Source organism: Drosophila gunungcola, unplaced genomic scaffold (assembly GCF_025200985.1).
Source record: "Drosophila gunungcola strain Sukarami unplaced genomic scaffold, Dgunungcola_SK_2 000001F, whole genome shotgun sequence".
Taxonomy (NCBI): domain Eukaryota; kingdom Metazoa; phylum Arthropoda; class Insecta; order Diptera; family Drosophilidae; genus Drosophila; species Drosophila gunungcola.
The window spans coordinates 6093160-6120026 of record NW_026453197.1 but is presented as its reverse complement, the minus strand read 5'-3'; the positions used below and the strand labels follow the sequence as shown (position 1 = coordinate 6120026).

At 38.6% G+C, this 26867-nt stretch overlaps 2 protein-coding genes across 3 annotated transcripts in view; one reads left to right on the top strand and one right to left on the bottom strand.

Annotated features, from left to right (window-relative positions):
* The window catches only part of LOC128261560 (POU domain protein 2), a 32063-nt gene extending 7200 nt beyond the window's left edge, over positions 1-24863 (bottom strand). Inside the window, exons 1-4 of one of the 2 annotated variants that reach the window (XM_052995324.1) lie at positions 24777-24863; positions 23317-23491; positions 20295-20960; positions 6083-6940 (exon numbers count right to left, since the gene is read on the bottom strand). In XM_052995324.1, the coding sequence (XP_052851284.1) occupies positions 6083-6940; positions 20295-20745 (1309 nt within the window). In that variant the 5' untranslated portion in view covers positions 20746-20960; positions 23317-23491; positions 24777-24863. Of the gene's footprint in view, positions 1-354; positions 1070-6082; positions 6941-20294; positions 20961-23316; positions 23492-24776 lie in introns of those variants that run through there. The other variant, XM_052995325.1, reaches the window with a different exon arrangement.
* On the top strand, positions 10286-12802 carry LOC128261563 (endothelin-converting enzyme 2). Its single transcript, XM_052995329.1, has one exon. The coding sequence runs from the start codon at positions 10769-10771 to the stop codon at positions 12776-12778; it is 2010 nt and encodes a 669-aa protein (XP_052851289.1). The 5' UTR covers positions 10286-10768; the 3' UTR covers positions 12779-12802.
* Positions 24864-26867: the final 2004 nt, after the last annotated feature.

Genomic DNA, 26867 nt, shown 5'->3' with positions numbered 1-26867 from the left:
TCCTTTTTTTTCGAAATTTATTGCCCGAGAAAGTGAAAACTTTTGGTAACAGGTACAAGGTTTCATAAATCAGGTTAAGATTTGGGTTTTATTCAGTAAGTTGACTCGGAAGTTAATATTTAACAGTTTTCAGAAATCCATCCACAAGTTTAGTGGTGTTTCTTCAACCCTATTTATTCCTTAATTTATTGTTTTGTGATAAATCCAAATTTTTTTTATAAACGTTAAAGATATGTTAAGCTAGTTAAACAAAAACAAAAATTTAAAATATTTTTTCTTTACTTGACATCCCTAGTCAAACTTATTGAAAAGCTTTTCATGCTGGTTGTGGGGTGGCAACCCTGAAAAACTCACATGTGTGTGGTCCTGCTATTGTATTTTCTTGATGACAAACTTTTGTTGGTGTGCTTTCCACATTCGCCGATTGTTGTGTTTGCGTATTTCCGTTATTTGATGTTGTTGCATCCCAGATATGCTGTTGTTGTTGCTGTATCACCATCATTTTATTGGTTTTATTATTTATAAACGCTTATAATTAATGATATTTAAATTTGCACTTGTTATTTTCACAAGAATGAAAGTCTTCGTTAGGTTTTCTGTTCTTCCGTTTTGTTCTTCTCGACGACTTTTATTTTTTTTTTTGAGAACCCAACCGTTAGTGGCCGACTGTCGTCGTTGAAAACTCGAAACTGAATGCAACTGAGAAACTGAGAAACCGAGAAACTGACAAACTGAGAAACTGGGACTCAGAAACCCGAGGAATCGTATTTGGCTGCATTCTCTGTGGGACCCGTTATGTGCATGCTGTGTCTCCCTCGCACTCGTTGCCTCTCTTTCACTCTCTCTCCTGGCTGTGAGTGTGTGTGATATGCTTTATGATTTGCAGCGGTAGTTTTCCTCGTTTCCTCTCCGCTCTCCTCTTTCCATTAAAACATCTCACTCACGCGCTCATTTGCACTCAAAACCAACCCTGCACCACCGTTAGTCTGTGTGTGCGTGTGGAACGTATTCTTTGTCGCCTGCATTCTGATCAGAATTTCCTTGCACTCCATTGTTGTTCCCCTGCTTTTCAACATTTTCCTGCATTAGCATAGGCCACGAGTTGACTTCTCCTGCGAAATGGGTGTGGCCTATGTATTATGCATTTTCCGTTTTCCTTTGCCTTCCCGACTTTCTGCGCAGCTTGCAGCATTTCTTTGCATAACTCGATTTTCCCCGGTTGCAAATAAATCATAATTAAGTGGGGGGTTTTATGTGCTCCTAAAAGGTGTCTGGCTTATAAGTATGTACATACGATCAGGGATATAGATTAATACTTATTTTTGGGGAGCTTAATTAAGTTTGGTAAATATTTAGAGATTTCAAAATAAGTTATTTGAGATTTATAGTGACATTATTTTAAACCAGTATATTGAACTTATGCCACCCATATGCTTGATTAAATACTTGTAAACACACTTTTTTATATCCCAACTAGGTAAAATATTATAGATGGAGTAACAGATTAAAATGATTAAGTTCTACTGAAATTTATGTTAATCTGACGCCAATAACTTTTTTTTTCAATCAGTAATTTGTTATTAACAATATTTCTTTAAAAATCGTCTGTCACTCATCATGCATCAATTTTTTGTTTTAAGATGTAAATCTTAGAGTCCCGTGGCAGCGTTTCAATGTCCTGCAATCCTGACATTCAATCCACCCATCAAATCGAGCATTTCGGTGTGATTATATAAACACAAGACTCATTCATATAAACATCAGCGCAGCCATTGAACCGAGACTTGCTGGATTAATTACAACAAGTGTTGTTGCGCCCTCCCGCTTTTTTTCTTTTTTTTTTTTGCCATTTCCCACCCACACAAGCCAGTGTACTGCGATTTTCCTTTTTTTGAAGAGGAAAAGCTAAGGGAAATGGTCCTTTGCAGCCCTGGTGACAGCGCATACATTTTATGATTATGACTGTGACTGCACTTTCCATTGCTTTCTTTCTCTTTTAGCCCAAGTTTGTGGGACCTGCCGGAGAAAATAATGGAGCAAATTCTTCTTCCCGTTTTCCTATGGCTGACTGGGACCCATTTCCCGTTTCGTCTGAAGCATTTTAATTAAAACTGCAAAATTAATGTTTTGCCTTCAGGACTCGATTTCCTCTTCGCTCGAAGGAGCAAAACAATTAAAGAATGAAGAAAGTACGAATAAAATCAAACGAACTATAAAGGAGTCTGTCTTTATGAATACCTTACTTGGTAATTCAGTAAAATACTATTTTCTGCTAGAAAATGAATGAGTCAAAATGGGAAGTAACTACTTGATTTACTAGAATAAAAAAGGTTTCTTCTATCATTATTTACACATTACTTCAAATTAAAGTGCCAAAATGATTTAAGAGCCGAAGGAATAACGGGAAAATCAATAGCAATCGTTCGATTCTCCCCCAAACTAATTTCAATAGTTATCCTTTTTGGTCCTAGCGTTACTGCTGCTGCTGCTGATTAAACTTGTCACTGGGAGACAAAAGATAAACAGTTCCTCACTTCGGATAGTTTTCCCTGTGCGTTATTTTGCGTTGTTCCTGGGCGGTGTCTAGGCAATTTGATTATTTGCCAGGAGCAGACGGCACAGACAGCCAGGACATCACTGGACACACCAGACAGGGCGAAAAGGGGGAGGCACACTCAAATACACACATGTGCATAGCAACATAGAAGTTTTTGGGCATTGAAATTAATCAAGAAAATAAACGCTTGGCAGCATCGCCGGAAAATCGAGAGGAAAAGGGGGTGTTGGGTGGAAACCACACACACTTTGCATGACGAAAACAGACGGGACAAGGACAAGGACATCGGCCGGATCGGCGGTGGGAGCACTAACCCGGAACCAAACAATGTTGTGGTGGTTGTGAAAACTCCGACATTTCCCTGTCGCTTCTTGTTCTGCCAACGCTGTTCTTGCAACGCATTAAAATGACATACCAATTTGCGTTAAGCAAATAAGACGAGACTAGCATTCGGTCCTCAAGTTTGTTGTACTTTTCGGGCGGATAAATTGGAAGGTTAAATGGTTGGGGCAGTAGTTTCAGCTGGGGTTCATATCTTTTGGCTGTTGGGAGGACTTTGCTAAAATATACATATTGAAAATAAATTTGTTAGGCTTTAATAGTTTTTAAGGTCTATGAAATAAGTGTCTTTGTAAAAAAAAAAACTCATTCGCAAGAATAATTGCTTATGAGAATGAGCAATCACAGAAAATTTGAAGCTAACATTTTTTTTTTCTTAAAAACGTTATTGAAAATGTATTGTTAAAATAATTTGTTCCACTTGCAAAAAAACGTTAATGTTATAAAAGTAACACCCCTTACTTACAAAAAAAGTAACACCCCTTACTAGAAGTGAAAAATAAAATCGGTGTTGTTAAAAATAATTTAAAATTATAATTCTTTACAAATGTTTTCTTATAAAACATTTAATTTTCTAGGGCCAAGACGGTTTAATTGGCACTAAAATAAATAAGAAGAACTGATTTGGAAAAATATATTATGTATGAAAATTCTTTTAAAAATGTGTATTTTTTGCCACAATTAAAGTAACGGTTTTTTGGTATAAAATTTCATTTTCTATTTCCAAAATGGGTTAAAAAACAGGCACATAAATCAGTTATTCTTCACCCAAAAAAAATTGTGAGAAAATTTTGCAAAAATTCCGTTAGATATCCCGTACTTAATAAGAGTCCTGGCACCCAAAAAAAAGTAAAAAAGGAACCGCAATTTTTCGTGCCTTTTTCTCACCCTCCTCAAAGACAAAAATCGCACAAAAAATCACCCAAAAAATTGGCCTTTGTTCAATTTGAATTTCTTTCAATTTCGAGCTATTTTTACCTTAAAAAATTACGCATTATTGGGGTACATTCACCCTTAGGTAGTCGAAGCCAAGGGGTTGCTACCCCTCACGAGTTTACCTTAGAGCTAAGCTGTGGAAGATCTCGGGTAATCCTCGACAGTGATCCTCAATTTTTACCCTTGAGTTTTGTCGTTTTCTTCTGTTTTCTGGGCCAAAAAACGGCGCGCAATTTTCTTCGGCATTGTGCGTGGAAAAAAAAGAGGAGAAAATTCATTATTTTTTTTCGAAATATCTGAGTTTGGTCTTCTGCGAAGGGTTGCAGTGCCGATTGACAGCGATTTTCTGTGGCAGATTGCCGCTGGGCAAGTCGAAATCAATAAACGTTAATAAATAATCAAAGAAGGGAAGATGCGGCGCTACAAATGCGGAAGTAAAGGGACATTTAGAGGCTGCTTTGTCCTCTTCCTTTTTTGATTTCCGTTGCTGAGGTTTCCTCATCGATTTGCACTCGCTTTAATCGGGTTCCTTTCTACTATTTTGGCGCGCTATTTTTTATGGGTTTTTTGTATTCGATTTTTGGTTCAGCAGATGGAAAGAGTTGAAAAGTTTTGGGGGGAAAACCATTTCAAGAGGGTTCTGTTTTTGTAACGGCTGACAGTTAAGAAAACTTCCAATAGCTTAAGAATTCAAAATGACAACATGATTTTTGGATATACTCTATTATAAATTGATTCAGGCTTTACATGCCCTTTTGCTTTTACTCTTAAATTTATATATATTTTTATTATTTTGGAAATTAACGTACAAAATACATTTTTATTTAATAATGAGAACCAATTTATCCAAAAACTTAATTTATCCAAAAATTTTGATTTTTTCCTTGTATTAAGGCAATAGCATTTTTAAGTTTTTCATATAAAAGGTAAATAAATTAAGTGAATAAAAATAATTTTCTCAGTATACCACCATTTTCTGTCAATTCCTGGTTTTTCATAGCGAGATAAATCTATGCAAATCTAACCCTTATGTTGTTGCGCCATCATTGTAGTGCCGGTGAAAAAATTTAAATCGCATTTAAATCGAGGTGGTGGGTAAAAAACAAAAATGGATTTATGATCTTTGCTTTACAGCTTGTAAAGCGTTTTTATTGGATTTACGGCCACCCTCAGCGGAGTTTGTTCCCCGAGGCGGAGCTCAATTGGCCATAAGCTGCTCAGAATACCAGGTCACAGTTGGTAGTGACACCAGTTTGCGACAGAGCTTTCCTCTTGGATTTTCCCTTGCTTTTTACGGCGAGGGTGGGTTCTTTCGCTTTTTGTTGTGTCCCTGTCAAAGGTTACCTCATGCAATTGTGGTTCGGTTTTTTAAGCGCCGCAAGCAACCTTTTCGAACAACCCGACAACCACCCACCGATGACCCAAGCCTGACCCACCCACCCACTGGGCACAAAGTGGTTTTAAATTCCATTAAATAAAGTTGTAAAGGTTGCGCTGGTGTACTTGAGAATTTTCACGCATATTTTGTTCGCACTTTTGTAAAATTTATTAATATTTTAGTGATTTTAAATGGAGTTTGTATGTTGTCCATTCTGGGGGAACTTCACCCACTTTCTTTTATTTTCTGTGTCCTTCGGTTGGGGTAGGTGATAGCATAAAAGGTATTGTATTAAGTTGAAAGCTTGTAATTGAGTTGCATTTTTTTTTTAGGTTTATCGAATGCTTGGTTTTGAGTTACCTTGGATTCGATTTGGAAAGGCAGCGAGGCTGGGAAATGTTTTCATGGGAAATACTTGAAGGATGTTTCAGGAAAGTTTAGAACACCATCTGTTCTAATTATTTGGAAAGAAAATTTTGTAATTTTTAAATAATTTATTACAGTTACCAAAAATTAAATATATAAGATATATTTAATAAATAAACAAAATGATTAAGTTAACATTTAAAATTTATTTTTAAGAGGATTACAACTACTTTAAAAGCACCATTAGCACTGGATATAATAACAAAAAAAGCTTCCTTAGACAATGAATTATTTTTTTTTTGCTGAGAATACAAAACATATATTCATCAATATTTTATTATTGAAACTGCTTTGAAACCTTGTTGATTTTCATAGTCTTTACCGTGGCTCTTTTTAAAGTCTCCTCTAACACATAAATATGTATATTGAATATAATTTTTTCATTTTCTTAACTAACTAACCCATTTCCTTACCCACTAAACAATTAATTTGAGCATAAAACTTACCTTTGTTGGCAGGACGACAATGTCGACCATTTGGAACTGACTGGTCGTAAATGGTGGGCTCCTTGGGTGGTGCTTCCACCATTGTCGAGCAGGATGTGGAGTTCAGGGGCAGGACCTCCCTAACTGGCGGTTGTTGTGTTGGCAACGGTGGTGGACCTGCTTTTGGTGGGGTAATGTGGAGCTGCTTCGTGGCATGGCCATTGGCATCGCAAACGACGCCATGCCAATGATGGTTATGCTCCAGCTGGGATGGAACATCCGGGGCTTTCCCCGGCTCCACCACCAGGCAGTCCTGCTCCAACTCCTGCTCCTGCTCCTGCTGCTGCTCCTGAAGGACTTCCTCCTCGTCACGCAATTGCTGCTGCTTGAGCTGGTGCTCCCGAATGAGGCGATCTCGTTCGTGAAAATGACGGACGAAGGAGTGCTCGCCGGTGTGATTCGGGGGATTCGGAGGATTCGGGTGATTCTGGTGGTGCTGCGCTGCTTTCGGCGGGGTTAACGACTTGAACGTCTCTGCTTTGGGGGGATACCCGAGCAAACCGGGCGGCAGACTATTAATTAATGTGCCCATTGTCCTTTGCTGGTAATGATGTTGTTGGAACATGATTTCGTGCAGCGGTATTAGAAAGTCTGGCAGGGATTTCTGTCTCTGTTTGACAGATGCCAGCGTCTCCATGCCAAAATACGAGACTGGCAGACATGTCTGGCCATCGCCACTTGCGGAAGTCATCTGCTGGCCAACATCCTTGTTGATGTCCCCGCTGCCGTTGCTATTATAATTATGATATCCAATGCCGTCGGCGGGCCTTAGATACCAGGGATTTAATATTGTTTTGCCACGACAGCTTGAAGGCAGCGCTATAAATCACAGAGAAATAAGTGAAAACAGAAAAAAGGGTTAAACAATTGCATTTTTATAGACTAACCGAGATGAAGTGAGAATTTTCCCAAAAAAAAGTGCTGATAAAATGGGCTAAAAAAGGGTTAAAAAATGGGGTTTCAATATCATTATCAACACTTGCTGGCTTTTCACCCCTCTGATGGTAAACAGCCCTGTTTCGTGCTCCTCCAACCCCTTTCCCGTGGCAATTGCCAATGGAAACCGTTTATGTCACTATCAATTACTCATCATTATGGAACTTTGATACGCCTTTTTACCTTGTAACCCCCTCTGCACTGCACCCTTGCCCATTTGGTTACGCGTTTTTTTTTTTTTTTTTTTGTGGGGGTTGAACGCCATATTCGCTATATACAGTTTTCAATCAGTTTTTTGTTCTTCGTCGATCTTTTCGTTTATGACTTTGATTGATTATGAAATCTGTACATAATTTTGATTTTATAGTTTTTAGATAAGAAGAGGGGGGAGTAAAATCCGAACATTTGTTCATCGAAGTGTGGGCGTTGTACGTCATCAGGCTGAGTGACACGCCCTTCGCCCTACCCGGCGATGGGTAACTCTATTAGCTGCATTTTAGGACTACAAATGGAGATATTCGAGTGGAAGGAGAACGAATACCAGAACGCATACCAAAAAGATTTTAAGAAAACTCTTATTATATAAATATTATTATATAACAATATAATATAATATATTCATTATTTAAATATTGCTTTTAAAGTTTTTAGGACATTTAGATTTAATGCTTATGTTAGTTACAAAGTGTTTATTTTTTATTGCATTTACTAAGTAGCAGTTTGACAATTTATGCTAAAAGTTGTGCCAGAATATTTTCAAAAAAAAAAAGTTGATCTGGTAAATGTTACCCAAATATAAATAAAAACTCCACATTAGCTCAAAAATAATTTACAACATTTTTTCCAACCTCCTTTAAATTACCCAGCCGACAACTGCTACTGTATGGCACATGATCACTTCATTGTTGGATCATTTATGAGGCGGTACTCAGCGGAGAAATACAGAACACTTTATGAATGAAACTTTGACCTATGGCTAATGATGCACAAAAATAAAAAAACATCAAATACAATTGCCATCGCTTCAAGTCCAACCAAGGCAACCGCAAAATGTTCATTAGAGCGCCCAGCACCGACTGAATAATGGGAGAAGTTCACGAATCACGAGTCCGAGATAATTGTGATTGAAGCCAGTAGTCAGATCGGATCAGAGCCGATGTTATGGGTATTAATTTGATTTATAACCGGGGGTCGGGTAGAACAAAGCCGGCAAAGCCGCAGGAAAGTCATTTCCCCATTTGTTCGCCGGCACAGACTGAACCGGGTTCTTTAGCATAACAATAAAGAAAATATTAGTTAACGTTTAACCCTCTGTCACCCCTTCGGCTTGTGCTGGCCACGCGACATCTTAAAGATGCAAAAAGGGTTGACAAACCGGAAATGGTGCAGAATTATCTAACGGGAACCGTGCTGCCAATTTAGCGATTTTCCAGCCATCCAACTTGAAACAAGCATAAATACGAGAGATTATTTTAATTGTTTTTTATTTAAGACATGTATTTTGTTTGTATGTATTTAACAACAAAATGTTAGATATACCAGTGCATGGAACACATTTTTTTAAACCTTTACAAGACGTATTTTTACCGATCAGGAAAATATCTCCGTAGACTTAGTCACATTTTTCAATCCTTTTTAAATTATTAGATCTGACCTTGTTTTTATTTAATTTTAGTTTAACATTATTAGAGCGAAAATAGAAAAAAAGGTTGTAGCATTTTAAATGCTAGATTTGGCATCGTTTGCAAACAATATATGTCACCACTAAATGCGAAGCGTGCTTGGGATTATGAAAATGAATTTGAGGGCGGGTCGGGCCAGAAAGCTGACTTTCGATAATTTGAAAGGCTTCCTGTTTTCTATAAATGATTTTTGTTTGGTTCCTGTCAATATGCTTGAATGCGCGTGCCAGTCAAGGTCCTTTCAGAATGCAATCTGTCGAAAGGGAACTCTCGCTGAAAGATGAAGATCCAAAGGTGAAAGTTTCAATCAAATGAAGGGGCAAAAAGGATGCCTTGCTTGCACAGTTGCCATCGGAGCAGCTGTCTCAGCCGCACAAGCCGCAATTGTTAAAAAACTGAACATTAAATCCTTTTTTCAGGCTCAACTTGCCACTGGTGCCGTGCATCCTTTTGGCCCCGTCTCCTAAGCCGCGCAAGCTGTTTCAACCAACTCGAAGGCGCTCCAAAGGGATCCGCCTGCCATCACCATTTCCCCGCTTTTTTGGCATTGTTACTTTGTGCGATTATATTTACCTGCAACATGGCGATTAACGCGCATCCTGCTCTACCTGGTCCCCTCTTTATTGCTTTCCTATGCGCTTTGATTTCACATTGCGGCAATATCCTTTATCCTTTGTGCTCCTTTGTTGCATGCACCGGCTGGCAAACACATTAGAAAAGTGAAAAGCGGGGGACGGGGAAAGAGAAAGGGCAGCCCCGCAGAAGTGACAGGAGCGCAATGCATTGCCAGTTGGCTTCTTCTCCTCGAACCTTTAAGAATTTTCAATTACGCAATGCCTGCTAAGGAAATTCGCTGAATATCTCTTTTTTCGGTTGATTGAAATGAGTTTTTTTTATGATTTTTCTTTGGAAATATTTTTAATTGAGAAATTGGACCACACAGCAGCGAATGGAATCTAGTTGGGTAATTGTGAGAAGTCTTAAAGGTTATACAAAAATTAGCAGCTGATGTGGTAAAATGTGGTACAAAAAAATTGAACAATTTTTGATTTTAATTCTTGCGTTGTAAAAACCCAATTTAAATTCATGTATTTATTATTAATTTAAAATACCAGTTTCCGCTCATGTAATGTTATAATTGATAATTGATTTATGAGGTTACATACAATTTTTTTCAGATATAACAAGTCTAAAACCTACATAGTTCTTCTGAGTGTATCATTTAAAACCAAGTTTGGCAAAAAATGTTTGTAAAAAAAACACGCTAATTGTTTCGCGGATATTAAATTGAAATATAATATATCACTATTTTAAAAGCCCAAAATTTGTCTGGTTCTGTTTTTTGCAGTTATTTTTGGTACTATTCCAAGGCCTCCCCTCCACGAATTTCTCTCGCCCTACTGACTGATGTAACGAGTCTATTCCCAGACAAATACGTAACACACATAAAACACATTTAAAATATATAAAAAGTAAAACAGGCAGATGAGAGAGTTAAAAACCATTTAGAAATGTTTGCATTATAATTGCGGTGATTATTTCGGAACGGGGTCATTAACATGTGACATTCAAACAAAAAATAAAACAAACAAACAAATCCGAAAAGAGTCCAAAGAGAATCACTCTGGGCCGAGATCTCTGGAGAGCGATAAAATAGTTAAATAAGCATTTAGGGCAGCGAGAGCTTTCTAGACTGATAAGAGTTCTTTTGGAGAATTGCGGTTAATTGAAGAATGCCAAGATTTGTGCGGAAGATTCGACCGTTCTAAGGTAGAAGCATCAATTTTGCCCCTAATGTGATATCTGTGGTGGTGAATCCGAGTGTGTGTGTTGTATTACCTCAGCCACTGAAGCGTGTGCTCGCTCCCTTTCGACCCGAATGCCCCCCCTTTCGCTTTTGCCCGATCATGATTGTATAAATTGCCAAAGCGCGCTGCCAAAAAAGTTTAGAACTTTTCCGTCTGCGGCCGGGCGCGCAACTCCAGTTTAATTTTTGCTCTCGTATCGTGTGGTTTTGAGTGTTTGGACCATGGTCAACGCTCTGTGGACCACGTTAATATCGCTCATGTTAGTCGACCGTGTTTTGGCCAGCGATCTGTTTTCCCTGCCACCTGCCACGAATCAACGCGAGGAATTGCTTGAAGACTATGGCCGATTTTTACTGTCCGCCATGAACAGGAGCGTGGATCCGTGCGAGAACTTCTACGAATTCAGCTGTGGCGGTTGGAAGAAGGCGGAATTGGTGCCGGAACAGGCCAGAAACACCAGTTTTCTTCACGCAATCCAGCACAAGATTGACGAGCAGATACTGGGCTTCCTGCAGAATGCCACCAAAGGAGAGCTGGGGGATTTGGGTGTGAATGGCACACGATCGGCGGAGGTGAAAGCCAAACAATTCTACGCCAGCTGTGTGGAAATGAAGGCCAACCTGTCATTGGGCTATCAGTATTTTCTGGATCTCGATGAGGATCGTTTGCAGAAAAGTAATGCTACTTACGATTGGATGTACATAAACTTCATGTCCAAATATGATATATACCCACTACTGCCTCTAAAAGTCCATTATAGCACTTCCTCCAGAAAGTTCGATCTACTTTTAACGCCGCCCAGTAAAGTTCTGGCAGGTATAAGTGAAGAGCAGCTAAAAAATATGACCAGGGAATTTGGCTTGGATTCAAGTGCGGAGAAGTCTAAACAATTTGTTGAGAACTTTGCCAACCTCACACAATTCGAAAGGAGTTTAATTTCTGTAACAAAATTGCGAAATGGAACAGAGCAGTCAAATTACAAGGATTTCCTGGCGACACACAAACACGATCGATTGAATTGGACGCGATTCTTTGAACTGGCCTTCAATGGCAGTCAGGAAGGTCACTGGCCAGTGCTCAATCAACTGGATAATGTCAACGATTTGGTATTCTTTCTGGAGCAAACCAATCTGGACACCCTGAGAAGCTATATTAAAATGCGAGAGCTGCTTAGGTTTTATGGCTTGTGGAAAACTCAAACGAAAGTGGGCGGAGTTCAAAGTGAATGTCGCTCTTTGTCGGAAACATACTTCAACTACGCACTGTTGCCCTGGTTTATTGGTAAGGTTTTCGATAGGGATAGACGTGCTGATATACTGAGTGTTGCGAAGGACATCAAGGATACGTTTTACGATCTCTTGGATCATCATACCTGGCTGGACGATGATACTCGTTCGCAGGCCAAGACCAAGCTGGCTTCAATGGATATTTTAGTGGGCTATACGGATGATCTGCAGCATCGCGAGGTGATTGATGGGGTGTACAACGACATCAATATGACTGGAAATTGGTTCGAGAACCTGTGCACCATGGAGGGCAGTCGGGCCAGGATACGCCTGCGTTCGGTTGACAAGGCCCTGATTCCGCTTCTCATGCCAACGAGAACAGTGAATGCTTACTATGCTGATTTCCTGAATCTGGCATTCATCACCATTGGAATGGCCCAGTGGCCTTTCTACCACATTGATTTCCCGGATGTTCTAAAGTACGCTGGAGTGGGTAATATCATTGGCCACGAAATGGCCCACGGCTTTGACTCCTACTGCTATCAGTACAATTATGATGGCAAGAAGACCAACTGGTGGTCAACAGCTTCTCTGAGGAACTTTAAGGAGCGCTACCGCTGCCTGGAATCGCAGTACAATAAGTTTATTCTGATGGGCGTACAGACCAATGGCACTCTCACCTCCGGTGACAATATAGCCGATAATGTTGGCACCCGAATGGCATACTACGCATTCAAGCGGAAAACTGGCGACAAGGCTTGGTCGGAAAAGCCTCTGAGGGGAGTTAACTTTACCAACAAACAGCTGTTCTTCGTAAAGTTCGCCCAAACCTGGTGCAATGGCAAGGATACTGGCGAGAAGATCCGGACACTGAAGACTGATGTCCACGCCTACGACGAGTTTCGGGTTCAGGGCACCTTGAGCAACATGCCCGAGTTTAGTGAGGCTTTCAACTGTAAACTGGGCACGGAAATGAATCCGCTCAAGAAGTGCGTGGTATGGTAAAATAAAGTGTAATATGTATAAAATACAAAATGTTATGGTTTTTATTTGATTGGCTTAAGGTAACGAAATTAAAAAAAAAAACAATATCAGAAATAAATGGTAAATATTAATTTGATTTTATTATAACAGACGAAAATGTAAATTTTCTGAATCCGAATCTGTTAGCTTAACCCACCTGGATCTCTTACTCTTAATGTTTAAAATATTGCGTTTTTTATAAATTCTTCAAAAATGTATACCACTAAAACTGTTTTAAATATTGCAATGTAAAGAATTATTACGATTTTTGAAGAATATTAAAGAAAAGAGAGAAAGTTAACTTTTGAAACCAAATTTCAAATACTTGTAAGAAAGTATTCAAAAACGAAATATTTGCACAGTAATAACGTTTTCTTATATTCTTTTTTGTATGTATTTATGCATATTCGATCAATATCTTTACTTTGTCTTTGCTATGTTGTTTTTAAAGGATTTAAAAACCAAATAATCATTGGTCAGCCTGCCCAATGATGACTTTATTTACTCATCCAAAGCGTTCGCTGCCTTAGTGCAATCAGCGATTTCGTGGCTCTTCTGCCGGCAGAAAATCGATATTTCACGGACTAAGCTGACGCCCCCCACTTAGAACAGCTGATGGCAATCGAATAGAACACAAATACTAATTGATTTGATGCAGAACCTGCTGCAGGAACCTCCCACCGGGGATGGGTTCTCGAACTGTGGGCGGGTCCCGGCAATATTTGTCTTTTGACTTTGCAGCGATGACACCTTTCTCATTACGAATTAATGGCATTTTCGGCCGGACAACAAAAGGTGCAACAAAAGGCCAAGAAGAAAGTCACCGGGTACACGAAAAGGTGCAGAAAGTGAGGCTTCAGTTGAAAACCGTTGGCATGTTCTGTTTTTCCCAAAAAGAAAAACAGTTTGTACTATCATTAGTCGTCACTTGAGAGTCAGATACGGAGAACAAAACCAAAACCAACGGCTACGGCTAAAAGTCGAAAGGAAGCCAAACCGTTGTATGGATCGAGGCTGCAGCCTGCATACGAAATAAGGACATGTATTTGCTTAAGGATATTCGGGCTTATCTTGGGCGTCCGAGCGTCCGAGCGGCGGCCTAACGGATTTTCGTTCATTTGTTATGGATTTTCGGCGCCAGGTCTCTTATTAGCTGGGCAACAGGCAGGTAAACGATTCTGCTGCCTTTTGCATCCTCGCAGCGGGCAGTCCTGACTCCTGGCAGGTCGTAAAAATCCTGCTCATGCATTGCAGATAGATCATTAATTTAATGGCTTTTGTGCACTGTGAAATGCAAAGTGCACTGCTGCATACGGATACCCACATCAGAAAACTGATCGTGGAGGTGGTCTTCGGGCAAATCAAATTGCAAAATCTCTTAGGCTGGGAAATGCTAGACTGCCGTGCTCTATCTTATAATTGCATTTACCCTGCACAATGGACCAGTCAAATTAGCCTTCATTTGTAATCTTCTAGCACAGGTTCTCCGGTCTCCGCCCCCCCTCCCCGACCACCTCGCTCCCCCGTTCGTGGTCGCATTAATTCCATTTATGTAAACCATTGCAGTGAGGGCTTGTCGCTGGTAATTCGAAAGGCGTAGACGGTGTAATAAAAATCAACTTGCTCGGGAAGCGAAAGGGGTGGATCCGGGCTGGGTGGGTGATGTACGGGATTGGGGCCATAGCGGGAAATATGGCCCGGCTGAAGGGTTGTCGGGTAGCTATTGAATTTTAATTTACTTAAATTTAAAAACAAAATGATTTCTTGAATTACAAATGCTTTAACTCAAAGTACAAGATTAAGGCCTTTTTGCTCATCCCAAAGGTGAGACCAAATTAGCTTTTACACAGAAAAAAACTTTTATAAGCCTGCACTTAAAAAAGTAAAAGCAGATTTCAACTCCAAAGACAACAAGATAACAACTTTTATGTCATAATTGGCTAACTGGAAACTTGTTTAAGATATTACATATTTATTTTAAACAAATTTTAGCTTGCAACATTTATTTTTGTAATTTAATATTTAATTTGTATCTATCAATATTTAAATATAACTTCTAACACTTAAGTTTTAATACTAATTAATCACATAAATATACTGGAACGCATCATGCATTTCAGACCTGATTTATATAAAAAATATATTTATTTCCGTTACAGATTTTCATAGCTTAACCTGACAACCCTATGACTTCGTGCACAGTGCAAACAACTTGCCAAAACCATGTTTCCATAATTACATGCAGAATTCCTTTTATGCGACGCCAGCGTTGCTTCCGCCGCTTAGCCCATAATGCCTCATCCAGCTCAGCATCAGCCTCAGCCTCAACCTTCACCCATCACCCCGTTCCACAGCAACCAACTGGCTGACCCACCATCTTCATCATCATCGTTCTCGTCATCATCTCCACCATCGCAGCAGAAATTGAACAAAAGGGGCGTCGTCGCAGGCCAAGCTAAGAGTTGAGCTTAGCCAGGCCAACAGTCAGGTAGGAACTACCAAAACAGTTGCACTTGCCGGGGATTTTCGGGGACTTGTGGCGGGAAACGGCAGGAATCCATCGGTGCACTAGCTGCCAAGTCGGGTGTTCATGGTGAATTATGAAAATCGTTGCGAAATTAAGTTAAGAACTTTTTGCAGCTTAGCAGGAAGCAAAAAGGCAGCAGCAGTGGAAGTTGGAAACGGATATGGCAGCGTGACGAGAACGTGAGTAATTTGATTTTCAACATAAGTTGGTTTTGGAAAAAAAAATTGCTGTGAAATTATTATGTTTATTTTACGGATTTTACTATTTCAGTAATGAATTAAAATTGTATGTGATATTATAGTTATAGAATTTACCATGCAATAACCCCTGTAAAGCGATGATATTTATTTATTTCATCCTATGTTATTTCTATCATACGTTTTAGCCTGAATGACTTTAAATAACAACTCATTTTAGAAATCAATGGAAAACAAGAAAGTAACCAATCATCAGCAAGTCGAAGTTTAGTTAGCCAAGCAAGAATAAAATTAAAAAAATTATAAAAGATATTTTTTTCATTTATTCCTATGGGAGCTATATAAAAAAAAAAATAAAACCAACGAAGTTAACATTTTTTTCTATTTATATTTCTGCAACAGAAAGCTAACTTTTAGGAAAGTTTCATGCAGAAAGATTTTTACGGTAATAAAATAATAGTCTTAGGCTCAAATATTTTTGACTTATATTAATATTCTTTTCCAAAGTCTAGATTGCTTTCAGACAACACTTTTTGTCAAGCTACATTTAGTTGCCTGAGAAACCTTTAAAAATTGCGGTCACGCTGCCACCTCTGGGTCCCTGCAACCATTGAACCTTTAGCTTTATTAAATGGAGATGATCAATTTAAATATTTTGCAATTGTTGTTGCCGGTGATGCGTGAGCACCCTGACCCTCGGCTTCGGTGGTGCTCCGCCACAAGAAGCCACGGCAGCTGGGGCAGGAGCAACAGCTTTGGAGCGGGGCAAATGCATGCGGATCTTGATGCAACCTGCTGCTGCCGATGCGGCCGATGCTGCCGCCTCCTCTCGATTTGTATAAAAAATGTGCTTCATTTTATTTGGCCGCGACTGGCGTCCGCCTCCATGGGTAAACGCCCCAACTCTCAAGTTGCGAGCCCCAACTCAAAAAAAAAAAAAAAACGCAAGCCAGCCGAAAATGCAGCCAAACAAATCGCATATGGATCGCATGGATCGCTAAAGGATGGGCTTCTGCTGGTTTTTCAGTATTTTCGCCAACGATTATCTAAATTGCATACGAAATTATTTTAATTAAAAATCTAATTTTCTTAGCCGCCTTACATGGTCAAGGGTACCTCGTTTTTTTATTTTTTCTCTTTTTGGATCAATGCAACTCCTCTTTCTCAAGGAAATTTTTGTTTACCATATATTGTTCTAATAACGCTGGGAATTTTCAGTGCCGTTGACTTGTTTGTTCCATGAACCGTCAATTTGACGCGATTAAAATGATATTAGTGGTGAACGTCACATCTGTTGCGAAGGTTTTTCCTTCGGCAATTCGTTTACCTTCCCTGTAGAAGGTGTGAAGATATGACGGCGTCAGCTGGGGCCTCATCTTACCAAACGTGACCGTTTATTGATTAATGATGCATAATTTGGTGAAGAATATTAGTCGGGTTTTGGTTAATTGGCGCCTTTCCGGTCTTTCTTTTAAATAAGATCGGCAAGGGTTGAAGAAGACAGAAAAAGTCAAAAATATGTACAAACAACTTTAGCTTCGAGAGTGTACTTAGTTATTTTCTAAAATACTTCATAGCTTTTATATGAAATGGTGTAATGTAGGGTGGCCACTTCTACTTAGCAATATATAGCGTTAAAATTCCAGGAAAATTACAAAAATATTGTTTAAAAATGTATTTTATTAAATATTAACTATGGCCGACACAAATAAAGTAACCAAGACTAAACGTTTTGACTCATGATAAACTTTTACAGATATTTGTGGGTATTTTTAAAAGGTTGAAGGCAAAAATTAGGTTTGTTTTGTACCCAATAAGGTATTCTTTCACAAATCTTTTAGCACATTTCAATGCTTTGTCAATAACAAATCGTTCTAATTGTCAAACAAAAGCTTTAAAGTTCATTAATGTATCTAAGATATACAGATAAAATCATTTCCCTACCATCTCGAATCGAGGCTCATCTTCAGAAGCTCAGAAAATCGGAGTTCAATGCAATTCAATCAACCACCAACCGGTGCATAAAATTTAAATAAATGTTTGATTTGAATTTAATTGCTGCGGCAGGCAGAATCTGTCTGGGTTCCGTCAGAGAACCTCAATTGAATATAAATCAAATGCATCCGACAGCCGCACATCAGCGTGGATCAAAGGGACGCGCTAATCACACGCTGGGCCAAATAGGATCTAATTTCCACACAAGAAAACCCCATTTTTTTCATGAATATAGAGGGAATGGGGAAGAGATCGACAAAAGATCATATGGAGATGCGTTTATAGAGAGATCAGGTGCAGTCGTTGAGCATTCAAATTTCGCGCATCTCAGGAAGATAAATGATTGAGCTGCTAAGACAGGTAGAGGAGCTGGTGGCAGGTAACCCAACCATTTCAATTTGAATTTCGACAATAATTAAGCGCAACAATGGACTTATTGGGTTTTCCTCAGACACAACCAACGAATTGCTTTTGCGGTCCACGATGCCAGCGAGCCTGCAATTAGTTGGGAACTCAAGACCCTATATCTAGCCCATTTCATACGATCTCGTGGCAGTTGCAATTATCATAATTATTTTCATTCATGCTGCGATGCATTGAGCATCTCCGACTGACAGTTCATCGCTGGCTGGTGCAGATTGGCGAGATAAATCCGAGTCCGTTCTGAATGAAATGTCTGAGTTCCTAACGCCGTTTCCCTTTTGTTATCCCGGCCTCATGTTCTCACAGATCTAGAAGTTCTAGAAGTTGGGATGGGGATGCATCCCAATGTTTTCTTTTCTTTGCATTTCCGGCACTTGCTGGCAGCAACTGCACTTATTTTGAATACCATTCAGTGAGCAATGGGGTAAGGCTTGTGATACTTCCTGATGTCTTGATAAAAATGTTCCAGAGTAAGCTGAAAGTTGTGGCGATTTCCGTGATGTCAAGAGATCTTTACTGGCTTGGCGCAATATATTAGTATGTTACTAATTAAGTTTATTATAACAAAGTGTAAAACATTTTTATAATTAAATGTAAATAGTTTCACAATATTTCGATGAAGGTTCACTAAAAGTTTAAAAATATTAAACGGGAAAATGAAGACTATATTATTTATTTAGCCATTATTTTGCTACTTAAAATCTCTGTCTTTGGATTGCATCTATTAGCTTTCCGTAGCATTTTCCCTGATGTATGTGCCGTTGATGTGCCATTGTATGGGACTGGTGGCTCATTTATGGCAAATTATTGTTCAAATCATAATTGGAAGCTTGCCTAAGACTTGGGTGATGGATTGCCTCAAATGCTAACGATCTTGGGCCTAGGTGAATATCACGAACATCTAACAGAAAATCTAATCAAAGAAACCAACTTCGGTGGGTTACATTTGCCTAAATCGACTTTAATTTCCGGTCGCGTGTTGGGATTATTCGTTTTGTGCTCCCCTTCCATTGTTTTACTTTAAATTTTTGATAATTGCGCACTTAAAGATGTATGCTTTTTTTTGGGGGTTTTGCATGTCAGGAGAGCATTTCCGAGCTGGAGCAGAGGAAATGGATTTACATATGAAGATGAATGGTAATGAGTTCATTTTAAATATGTTTAAATAGGGGTTTCGGTTCGCTTGCCTTTGAATACAATTGAGGTCACATAAAGTGTTTTCGTGTCCCCCGAGTGAGATCATCAAACGGCAAAATGGCAATTTCAATAATCGAAAGAAAACAAGATGTTGCACCCCTTTTTTTGGTTGAGCAGGAGCAACAGGATGTGTGGCACCCTCTTCAACCCCTTGTGGTTCTCCTTGTCCTTGTCCTTGTCCCTTAAGACGGATGAAGTGTTTGACAACCCTTTCAATCTTCATAAATGTTCGCACTCGTGGCACAGGGCGTCTCTATTGCAATATTAGCCCGGGTCCCAAGTCCCTTGTGTCGCATCTTTTTTTTTTTCAGCTCTATCAAGATGACGACGACCCTTTGCCAATAAAAAATGAAATCTGTTTCGATGCATAAAAAATGGAAAATCCCATAAGCATGCGTTTGGCACGAGTTTTTCTTTTGCAAAAGGGGTTCTTGAGGCTTGTTTCTTGGGTTGAAGGCTGTGAAAAATGGCTGTGTTCTTGTTAACACGTTGTAAATACCTCATTTTTCACTTAACGGGTTTTTAAATACACATATGCGTTTGAGTGGACGCTTTTTGGCAGGGGAATTGGGAGGTAGTTAATAGGCTGTAGTGTTATTAGAAAATAATGCAAGGCTCCTATATCATCATTAAATAAATCAATATTAGTTTAAAAATAAAATATAAATAATACCCTATTTGGGAATTTGTAGTTTTCAGTTTGTATTATTTATCATATATATTAATTCATTTTATTGTCGGTTCGATATGTTGAACATTTTAAATTACATGAAACCAAAACCGACTGGCGCTCTAATGTAAAAGTATTATACTTGTAGCGTCAGGATAATAATAACTAAACAAATAAAATAAATGTGGCGAAACACTCTATTTTTAATATTAAAATCAGTGTTTTGCTCTAATAATTTTTAAGTCAAGAATTTTAAGATATGGTGTTAAAGAAAAACGAAATAATAAGTAAGGGTCAATTAATTAAGAGTGCCTATATGAGGGTGGCTTTAATGAATTTGTATGATCGCCTGTTGCTAAAATATTCTAAGCCTTATCAAATTAGGAATGGTTTGTTTAATAACATACGCCACGCTATTGAGCCCTCTATCGATGTATGGCTTATTAAGCTTACAACATATTCCCTTTCCCATGAGCAGGGACAACTCACCTGATGTTGCTGCTGCCTGCTGGTGGTTCATGGGACTGCAGGCGACTCTCTCCGGCGGCGACTCCATAAATTCCTGCTTGACTTGAATCTGCGGCAGGCGTAGCAATCCCTCAAAAGCCTCCTTGGTGGGTGGAACTGGTGGGCAGTTGTCTTTAGGGTTAAAGCCATTCAAATGGCCAACGTTAGCGGCATAATTAGCCGCTGATGCTGCCATTGCCGGCAGTTGCAGTTGATCGTCGACCAGAGTTGCTGAAACGCCTTGGCCAGTAATTTGAACATTAACACCTGCCGCCGATGTTGCTGTTGCAAGGCAATGAGTTGCTGCTGTCGGCGACGTCAGCAACATGGCTGCTGCTGTTGCTGTTGTTGCTGTTGCTGCTGTTGCTGCTGTTGAGCTCAAGCGTTGATGATGGGAATTGTTGGACAGTGTTGTTGCCAGCAGTAATGGCATAGTTGGTGCTGCTGCTGCTGCTGCTGATGTTGCTCTTGTTGCTGCTGTTGCTGCTGTTGCGTTGCAGTTCGTCAGCAGCAAATTGCGTCGCTTTGATTTATGGGAACCTCTACTGCTCCTTGCTGCCTGTGGCGACTTGTTTGCCGCTCCGGTTGCTGTCTCAGATTATGATATTGACCCATGGACCGCTGGCGATATATATTCCTGCCTCCTGCCTGCAAACGGTCGATAATTAAAAATGTCTTCTTCTGCTGAAAGCTTAATTTGCTGTTAAGTGCATTTTAAAAAGCTGTTATTAAATATGTAACGCAGTGATCTATACAACTTGGTGGCGGAAGTAATTGATTTTCCCATAGCATTCTACTTCACGTGAAATTACCACCAGACTTTTGACGCTTGCAGCTGGAAACTGATGTTTGCATACAAATTTACCCAGTTAAGTTTGCTTCCTGCTATTTGAGTGAGTTGGCCTGTCACCGCCATTTGCGATTGATAGGACTTATCCCGCAAAAAGCTATACTCCTGAATTAATCAATTTTTGCCTTATTAATCTTTATTACAGGTTAGTTAACTTACAGGTCATTATCACTATCAAAATTTGAATAGCTTGCATATTTACTCTCCTCGAATTTGCCTTTGGCCAATCCAAACATTTTCTTTCAACTTTCCCATGGCCTGTCAAATCAGCTCTAAAGTGGTTGTATAAAACTTTACAGCAGTAGACACCATAAAAGGCAATAAAACTTCAACTTTGTATTATTATGCAAACAGAAACGAAAAAAATGGGCAAACTGACGGGCATATTTACCAATTGTGGCTTGAAACGAAATTGTTGTAAATTGAAAACAAATTGAAGTCAAATGTGATAAGGGCCCCGAGGAAGAACTGGGTGGGAGTCGAAAAATCACAGCGAAAGGCGATGAAATCAAAGGAAATAGAAATGGAAAATTAAACTACATCGAGGAGGAGAACGAGCTGCGATGACGATCAAATGCCCCGAACAACAAGTCACCGCACAGATAAGATATGGCGCTGAAAAGTGCATCGAGTTTATGGAAATGGTGAGGAGGGGGCATTTACATACATACATAACCTTAACCATTTATAGAGGCGGGACGCGGCAAACTAACATTAATGGCACTTGTAAACAAATCAATTGAGTTGTCAGTATCGACGGCAAATTGGCCACAGCCAAAGTGCCACACGAAGATTGTTTATCAATTTTGCCAGTCGGTAAATTATGTTCTTTGCATGTCAGCAACCAATTGCCAAGAATCGATATACCGGCTACATCAAAGTGGACGCCGACTAAATGCAGTCGCTTTTGCCACACTGCTACTTTCAATAATTCCCAATCGAGCCGGTAATTTCTTATTGGCCCGATATGGGGCTTTAGCTATTTTTGTTTAACTTTATCTTGTTTTAAAATTAAACACAATTGCTTACTCCAGTTGGGATCGTATCGCATATCGCATAATACCGAACATTGCGATTGTTTGTCTCCAATTTGAGAAGTGTGTTTTTATAATTTCCCATTGGGTGTACACAGTTTGGTTGTAAAGATACGAGGGAACTAAGTTTCATGATGTGATTTGTCGACTTTAGGTTGAGAAATTGTTTGTCGTGATTATCGAATCATTGCCAGGAGTGGAGCATTTAACAGCTCACAAAAATATAAGTGGGATACCTAAGCTAGCTCATTAAGGTCTAACATCAAGTTAAAGATAGTTTTCAAGAAAACTAGATTCGTTTTTAAGCCAAAATATATTGTTGTTTTATATAATTTACTTAAAGTTTGTTTATATGTTGTTTTTAGTATTTTGGCTATAAATAATATTCGTGAACACAAGTAAAATATATTTTAAAAGTATTATAATTCGAAAGATGAAGTTAAGTTCTTTAATTTCAAAATAAAATACAAATTTCTTAATTTTGCTTAAACTTGGATGGTATTGCTCTCATTAAAAACTATTCCAAATATTCATTAATATATCAAAAAGCCTGGCCAAAGTTTTAAGTATTGAATAACTTTATTAGTTTTATGAAGTTTGAAAACTTGAATATAAAATTGAGTCATTGAAAATCACGTTTCAAAAATATATCCATAAAAAAATTGTTTTTAAAAAAGTCTATAAGTAGAAGTCAAATTTCTACATACTGTTCTATTATTAATTAAAGTTTTAAAATAGTTATATTGACAAAGTGTTAAGAAGCTAAAGTTAAGAATTTCAGATTTTGCTATTAAGGTTTGTCTTGTAGTTGTCAAAATTTTTTTGGGCCTAGCGAAATTCTGGCTAAGATCTCTGATGGATTTAGTTCGCTTGCCTAACTGCAATTGTCAGCCATATCGGGACACTTGTTGGCCCTCAAACACATATGGCCAATTAAGGACGCAGAAATACAGGCACACACTGGGGACAACCTCATTAAGAAGCTGACAAGCCAGAAGAAACTCAGCTCCTCGCCGTTCTTGCAGCTGAATGCAGCTGATCCATCGATCCAATTGAGTGTGGGCGTTACAAGACAAGCTCCTTGACACACTCATACGGTCTCAAAGAGAAGTGCACTTACTTGGGCTGGAAGATGGCGCACCTCCTTTCTGGTTTTCCTTTTCCCTTTTCCTTATTTCTTTTTAGTTTAGTTTTTTGCCCTCGTGAATTATAATTTAATTGTTTATTTTGCCACACTTTTATTAATTGTAATTGCCAACGAGAATCGCGTCAGTTTCACGCCCTTGCTGGAGTTTCTGGGAGGAAAGGTGAGGTGAGGTGATCTCTGCCTTTTGGGACAATTCTCCGAGACACGCTTTTTGATTGACTTCCGACAAACGACTGACTTAAAAAAACGCGCAAGGAGATATGGGCAAAAAGTAAAAAAAAAAAACACAGTAAAAAAAGAGAAAGAGCAAAAAGAAGGCAAGTTCGCGACGACTTCCGACGACGTCCGACGTATCCACAAAATGTCAAGCGAGTACAAAAAATACTTTTTTTTTTATAGAAGTTGTTGGAGAGAGTGAGTGAGTGTGCGAGTGTTTTGCGATGGTGTGTGTGAGGGGGTGGAGGAGGGACTATAAAACAGGTGGAGGGGGTGGTGCGTGGGTGTTTTGGGGCGTTTAACTTCGTTTTTCCTGCTTCTTTCTCTCGCTGTTTTTTTTTTTTGCAGGAGGTTTTAAAATCAAAAGCGTGTATTGTGTGGGTGGGACATGGCTGTCTGTGTGTGTGTGGTGTTTTACGTACATACGGATGGGTGGCTCTTATCGGATTCCAAATTATGTATGTATTGACTGCCGCTGCTTCTGTGCGCTCAGGGGAGAAATAATATGGGGGCTCCTAAGTTGATTTGTAGTTTAGAGCGGCATGAAAATTTATAAAAAAAGGGAGATGGACTTTGAAGGGTCTAAAAAATAAAAATATCTATAAATGTTCGTTTATAAGTAAATATACAGGGTTTAAAAAAGTTTAAAACTTATTATAGAATTATTTAAGTGTATTTACTTTTTACTAATTAAGTATTCGCTAATAACGTAACGCTATTTTCCTTTAAGAATGTTTGAAGATAGGACATTATTATTTTTTTCATAATTATTAATTAAGTGGATTTGAAGTATCATTCTTTTGCTATTTTTCTTGTGTTTGCTTCAAAAATTGTTTATATTTTTTACTGCAAGACAGAAATAATTTATAGTAGACTTTTTCTTACAAAGAGTTTCTAAAAATTATTTTAATATAAATGTAAGGAAATCCTCTCGAAACTATATCTAGTGTTATTTATATTTTCCGACGGCAATGCACTTGTCACAGCAAAGCTCGCGTTACGCATACGCCATGTAAAACAACTCGAAAAATCAACGAAGTAATAAAATTGGCAATGCAATGATGGCAGAACCGCGAATTATTCGGTGCGCTGTCAAAATGCGTATGTCAAGGTACAAAAAAGCAAATGAAGTAAGAGAACCAACAGCAACCGATGAAGCGGCCACAAAACGGCGGCTAAAGGCAAAAAGCGATAAACGCATAAATTAAAATAATTACAAGAGGCGTCCTCCGATAGTTGTTGTTGGAGTCACGCACACACGGCCAAGATAAAAAGTCGAGAAAAAACAAGAAAAGTCGCGGAAGACGACAACCGACAAACGGCCAACGGAGTGGCAACTGAAAAACTGCAATTGAATGCAACTTGACCAGGCCAAAGCAGCTAGAAGAAGAGAAGTACTAGCTGAACAAACGCTAGAAAAAGAAGCAGCAGCTTTTAACTATGCACTGCAAAAAAAGATCAGTTTTTCTTCCTTTAAAAATATGTTTATTATAAAGATTTGTATTAAAATAATAAAGGATAATCGAGCTTTTATGTATTCTTTAATAGCTTTCACAAAAATATATTGTCTTACCTTTCAATATCTGGAGTAGACTTAATTGATAATATCTTTAATTTAAAAAAATTAGGTATAAGTAAAAAAATCAAAATTTTAGTAAAAAAAAGAAAGTAAGTGAAACCCTTTCTGAAAAAAAATTGGGAAAGCAAATTAAAAATTGATATATTGATTTTGTGATTTGTGCATAGTTGAAAATTAATTTCATTAGTATTAAAAAATCTCTGAGTGTAGAGCCAGCATCAGAAGATTTTTCTCATTCGGTAACTTGGGATCCACATTATTGCAACTGTGTTGTTGTGTTGTTGCCACTGCTGTTGATTTTATTCAAAATGGTTTGTTTATGCCTGAGCAGAGAGAGTGAGAGGAGGAAGAGGTAACAATCTTGGCTGGGGAAATATCCATATCCACAAGCCCGCTCTCTCCCATTCACCCACACACACAAAAAGTGGGCAGCCGGCAGCCAATCGCCTTGGAGTTTTGGCGCTCTCCGCGGCGCATGCTCGCTCTCCCTTTCGCCGCTTTCTTGAGTTTGTGTGCGAATTCGCCGCGTACAGATGCTGGAAAAAAAGAGAGAGCGAGGCCCTTTACCTTTTGACTTTGCCTTTGAAAGCAGCGACTGCTAATTTCCGTTCATTAAAGTTGGCAGCGTCTCGCTCACTATTTTATCTGTGCCACACCCCCCTGTGTCCCTTCACTCTGTAGTGAGTCCTTAAAGTTATTTCCTCCCGGCCGCAGCTTTAATTTCATTGATTAGCGCCGAGGAAATTCTCCTCCTTGGCCCTTTTATTTTTGGTTTGTCACTTCTATTCACTTGTCTGCCCGTCTGCTTGTGTTTTGGTTTCTTTAACGCCCCTCCACCACTTCTCCACTATTTTGTTTTGTATTTTCTGTTTTGTAAGCATTTAAGATGTCGATGGTTAGGTCCAACTAGCCGATAGACTTGGCCCTAAAACAAGATAGTTTGTGGTGGTAGGTTCTGGGAAGTGTGCCCAACTATTCATGGAATATCTACTAAGTCTTCTTTAAATAGTTGAAAAATAAAGGTGTTTAACGGAATATTAAACATAAACATTAAAACATTTCTTTGATGCAAGTTGCATTTTGAAAATATTACAATAAATGATACCAAAAACATTTAAAAATAAATAAATAAAGCAACGAATTTCAGATTAAAGTCAAAATATTATTGTAAATTTATATGTATACTTAGAGAAATAATTTTATTTACTATTAACAAGCTTACAGCAGCTTTTAAATTTATATATTTTCAATGTTTTTTAGTATATTGGGGTTGTTGTTATTAAAATTAGCGTTGGCTTTGTTTTAAACTTGTATTATTATTTATTACCTCTCACATTTAAAAATTAATAAAAAACTCTTTACAAATGTATTATTTTATACTTTTAATTAAACGAAAAACGGTTTTAGTTTCTCTGCCATATACAAAAAACACCTCTAAATCTGCCATTTCTAACATTCCGTATACGCCCCATAAAACTTAAAAATGTCGCCCATCCCGACATGCATCTCCTTCCCTTATTTTTCATATTGAAGGGCGAGCTCCTAAGAACCAACCAACAAAGCTAAGCTGACGGCTCCCTAAGTTATGGTTCTTGCCAGATCATCCACTCTCCCCACATTTTGTGGAAACTTTTTAGAATTTTGCACTTTTCCTTTTTTTGTGTGCTCATACATATCGCAAGCATTTCCTGTCTCTTTTTATTTACATTACCCACCGTGGACGAGGCGA

Bases quoted from the DNA above. Each gene is read 5' to 3' on its own strand.
- LOC128261563 (XM_052995329.1), top strand. From the start codon at position 10,769: ATGGTCAACGCTCTGTGGACCACGTTAATATCGCTCATGTTAGTCGAC.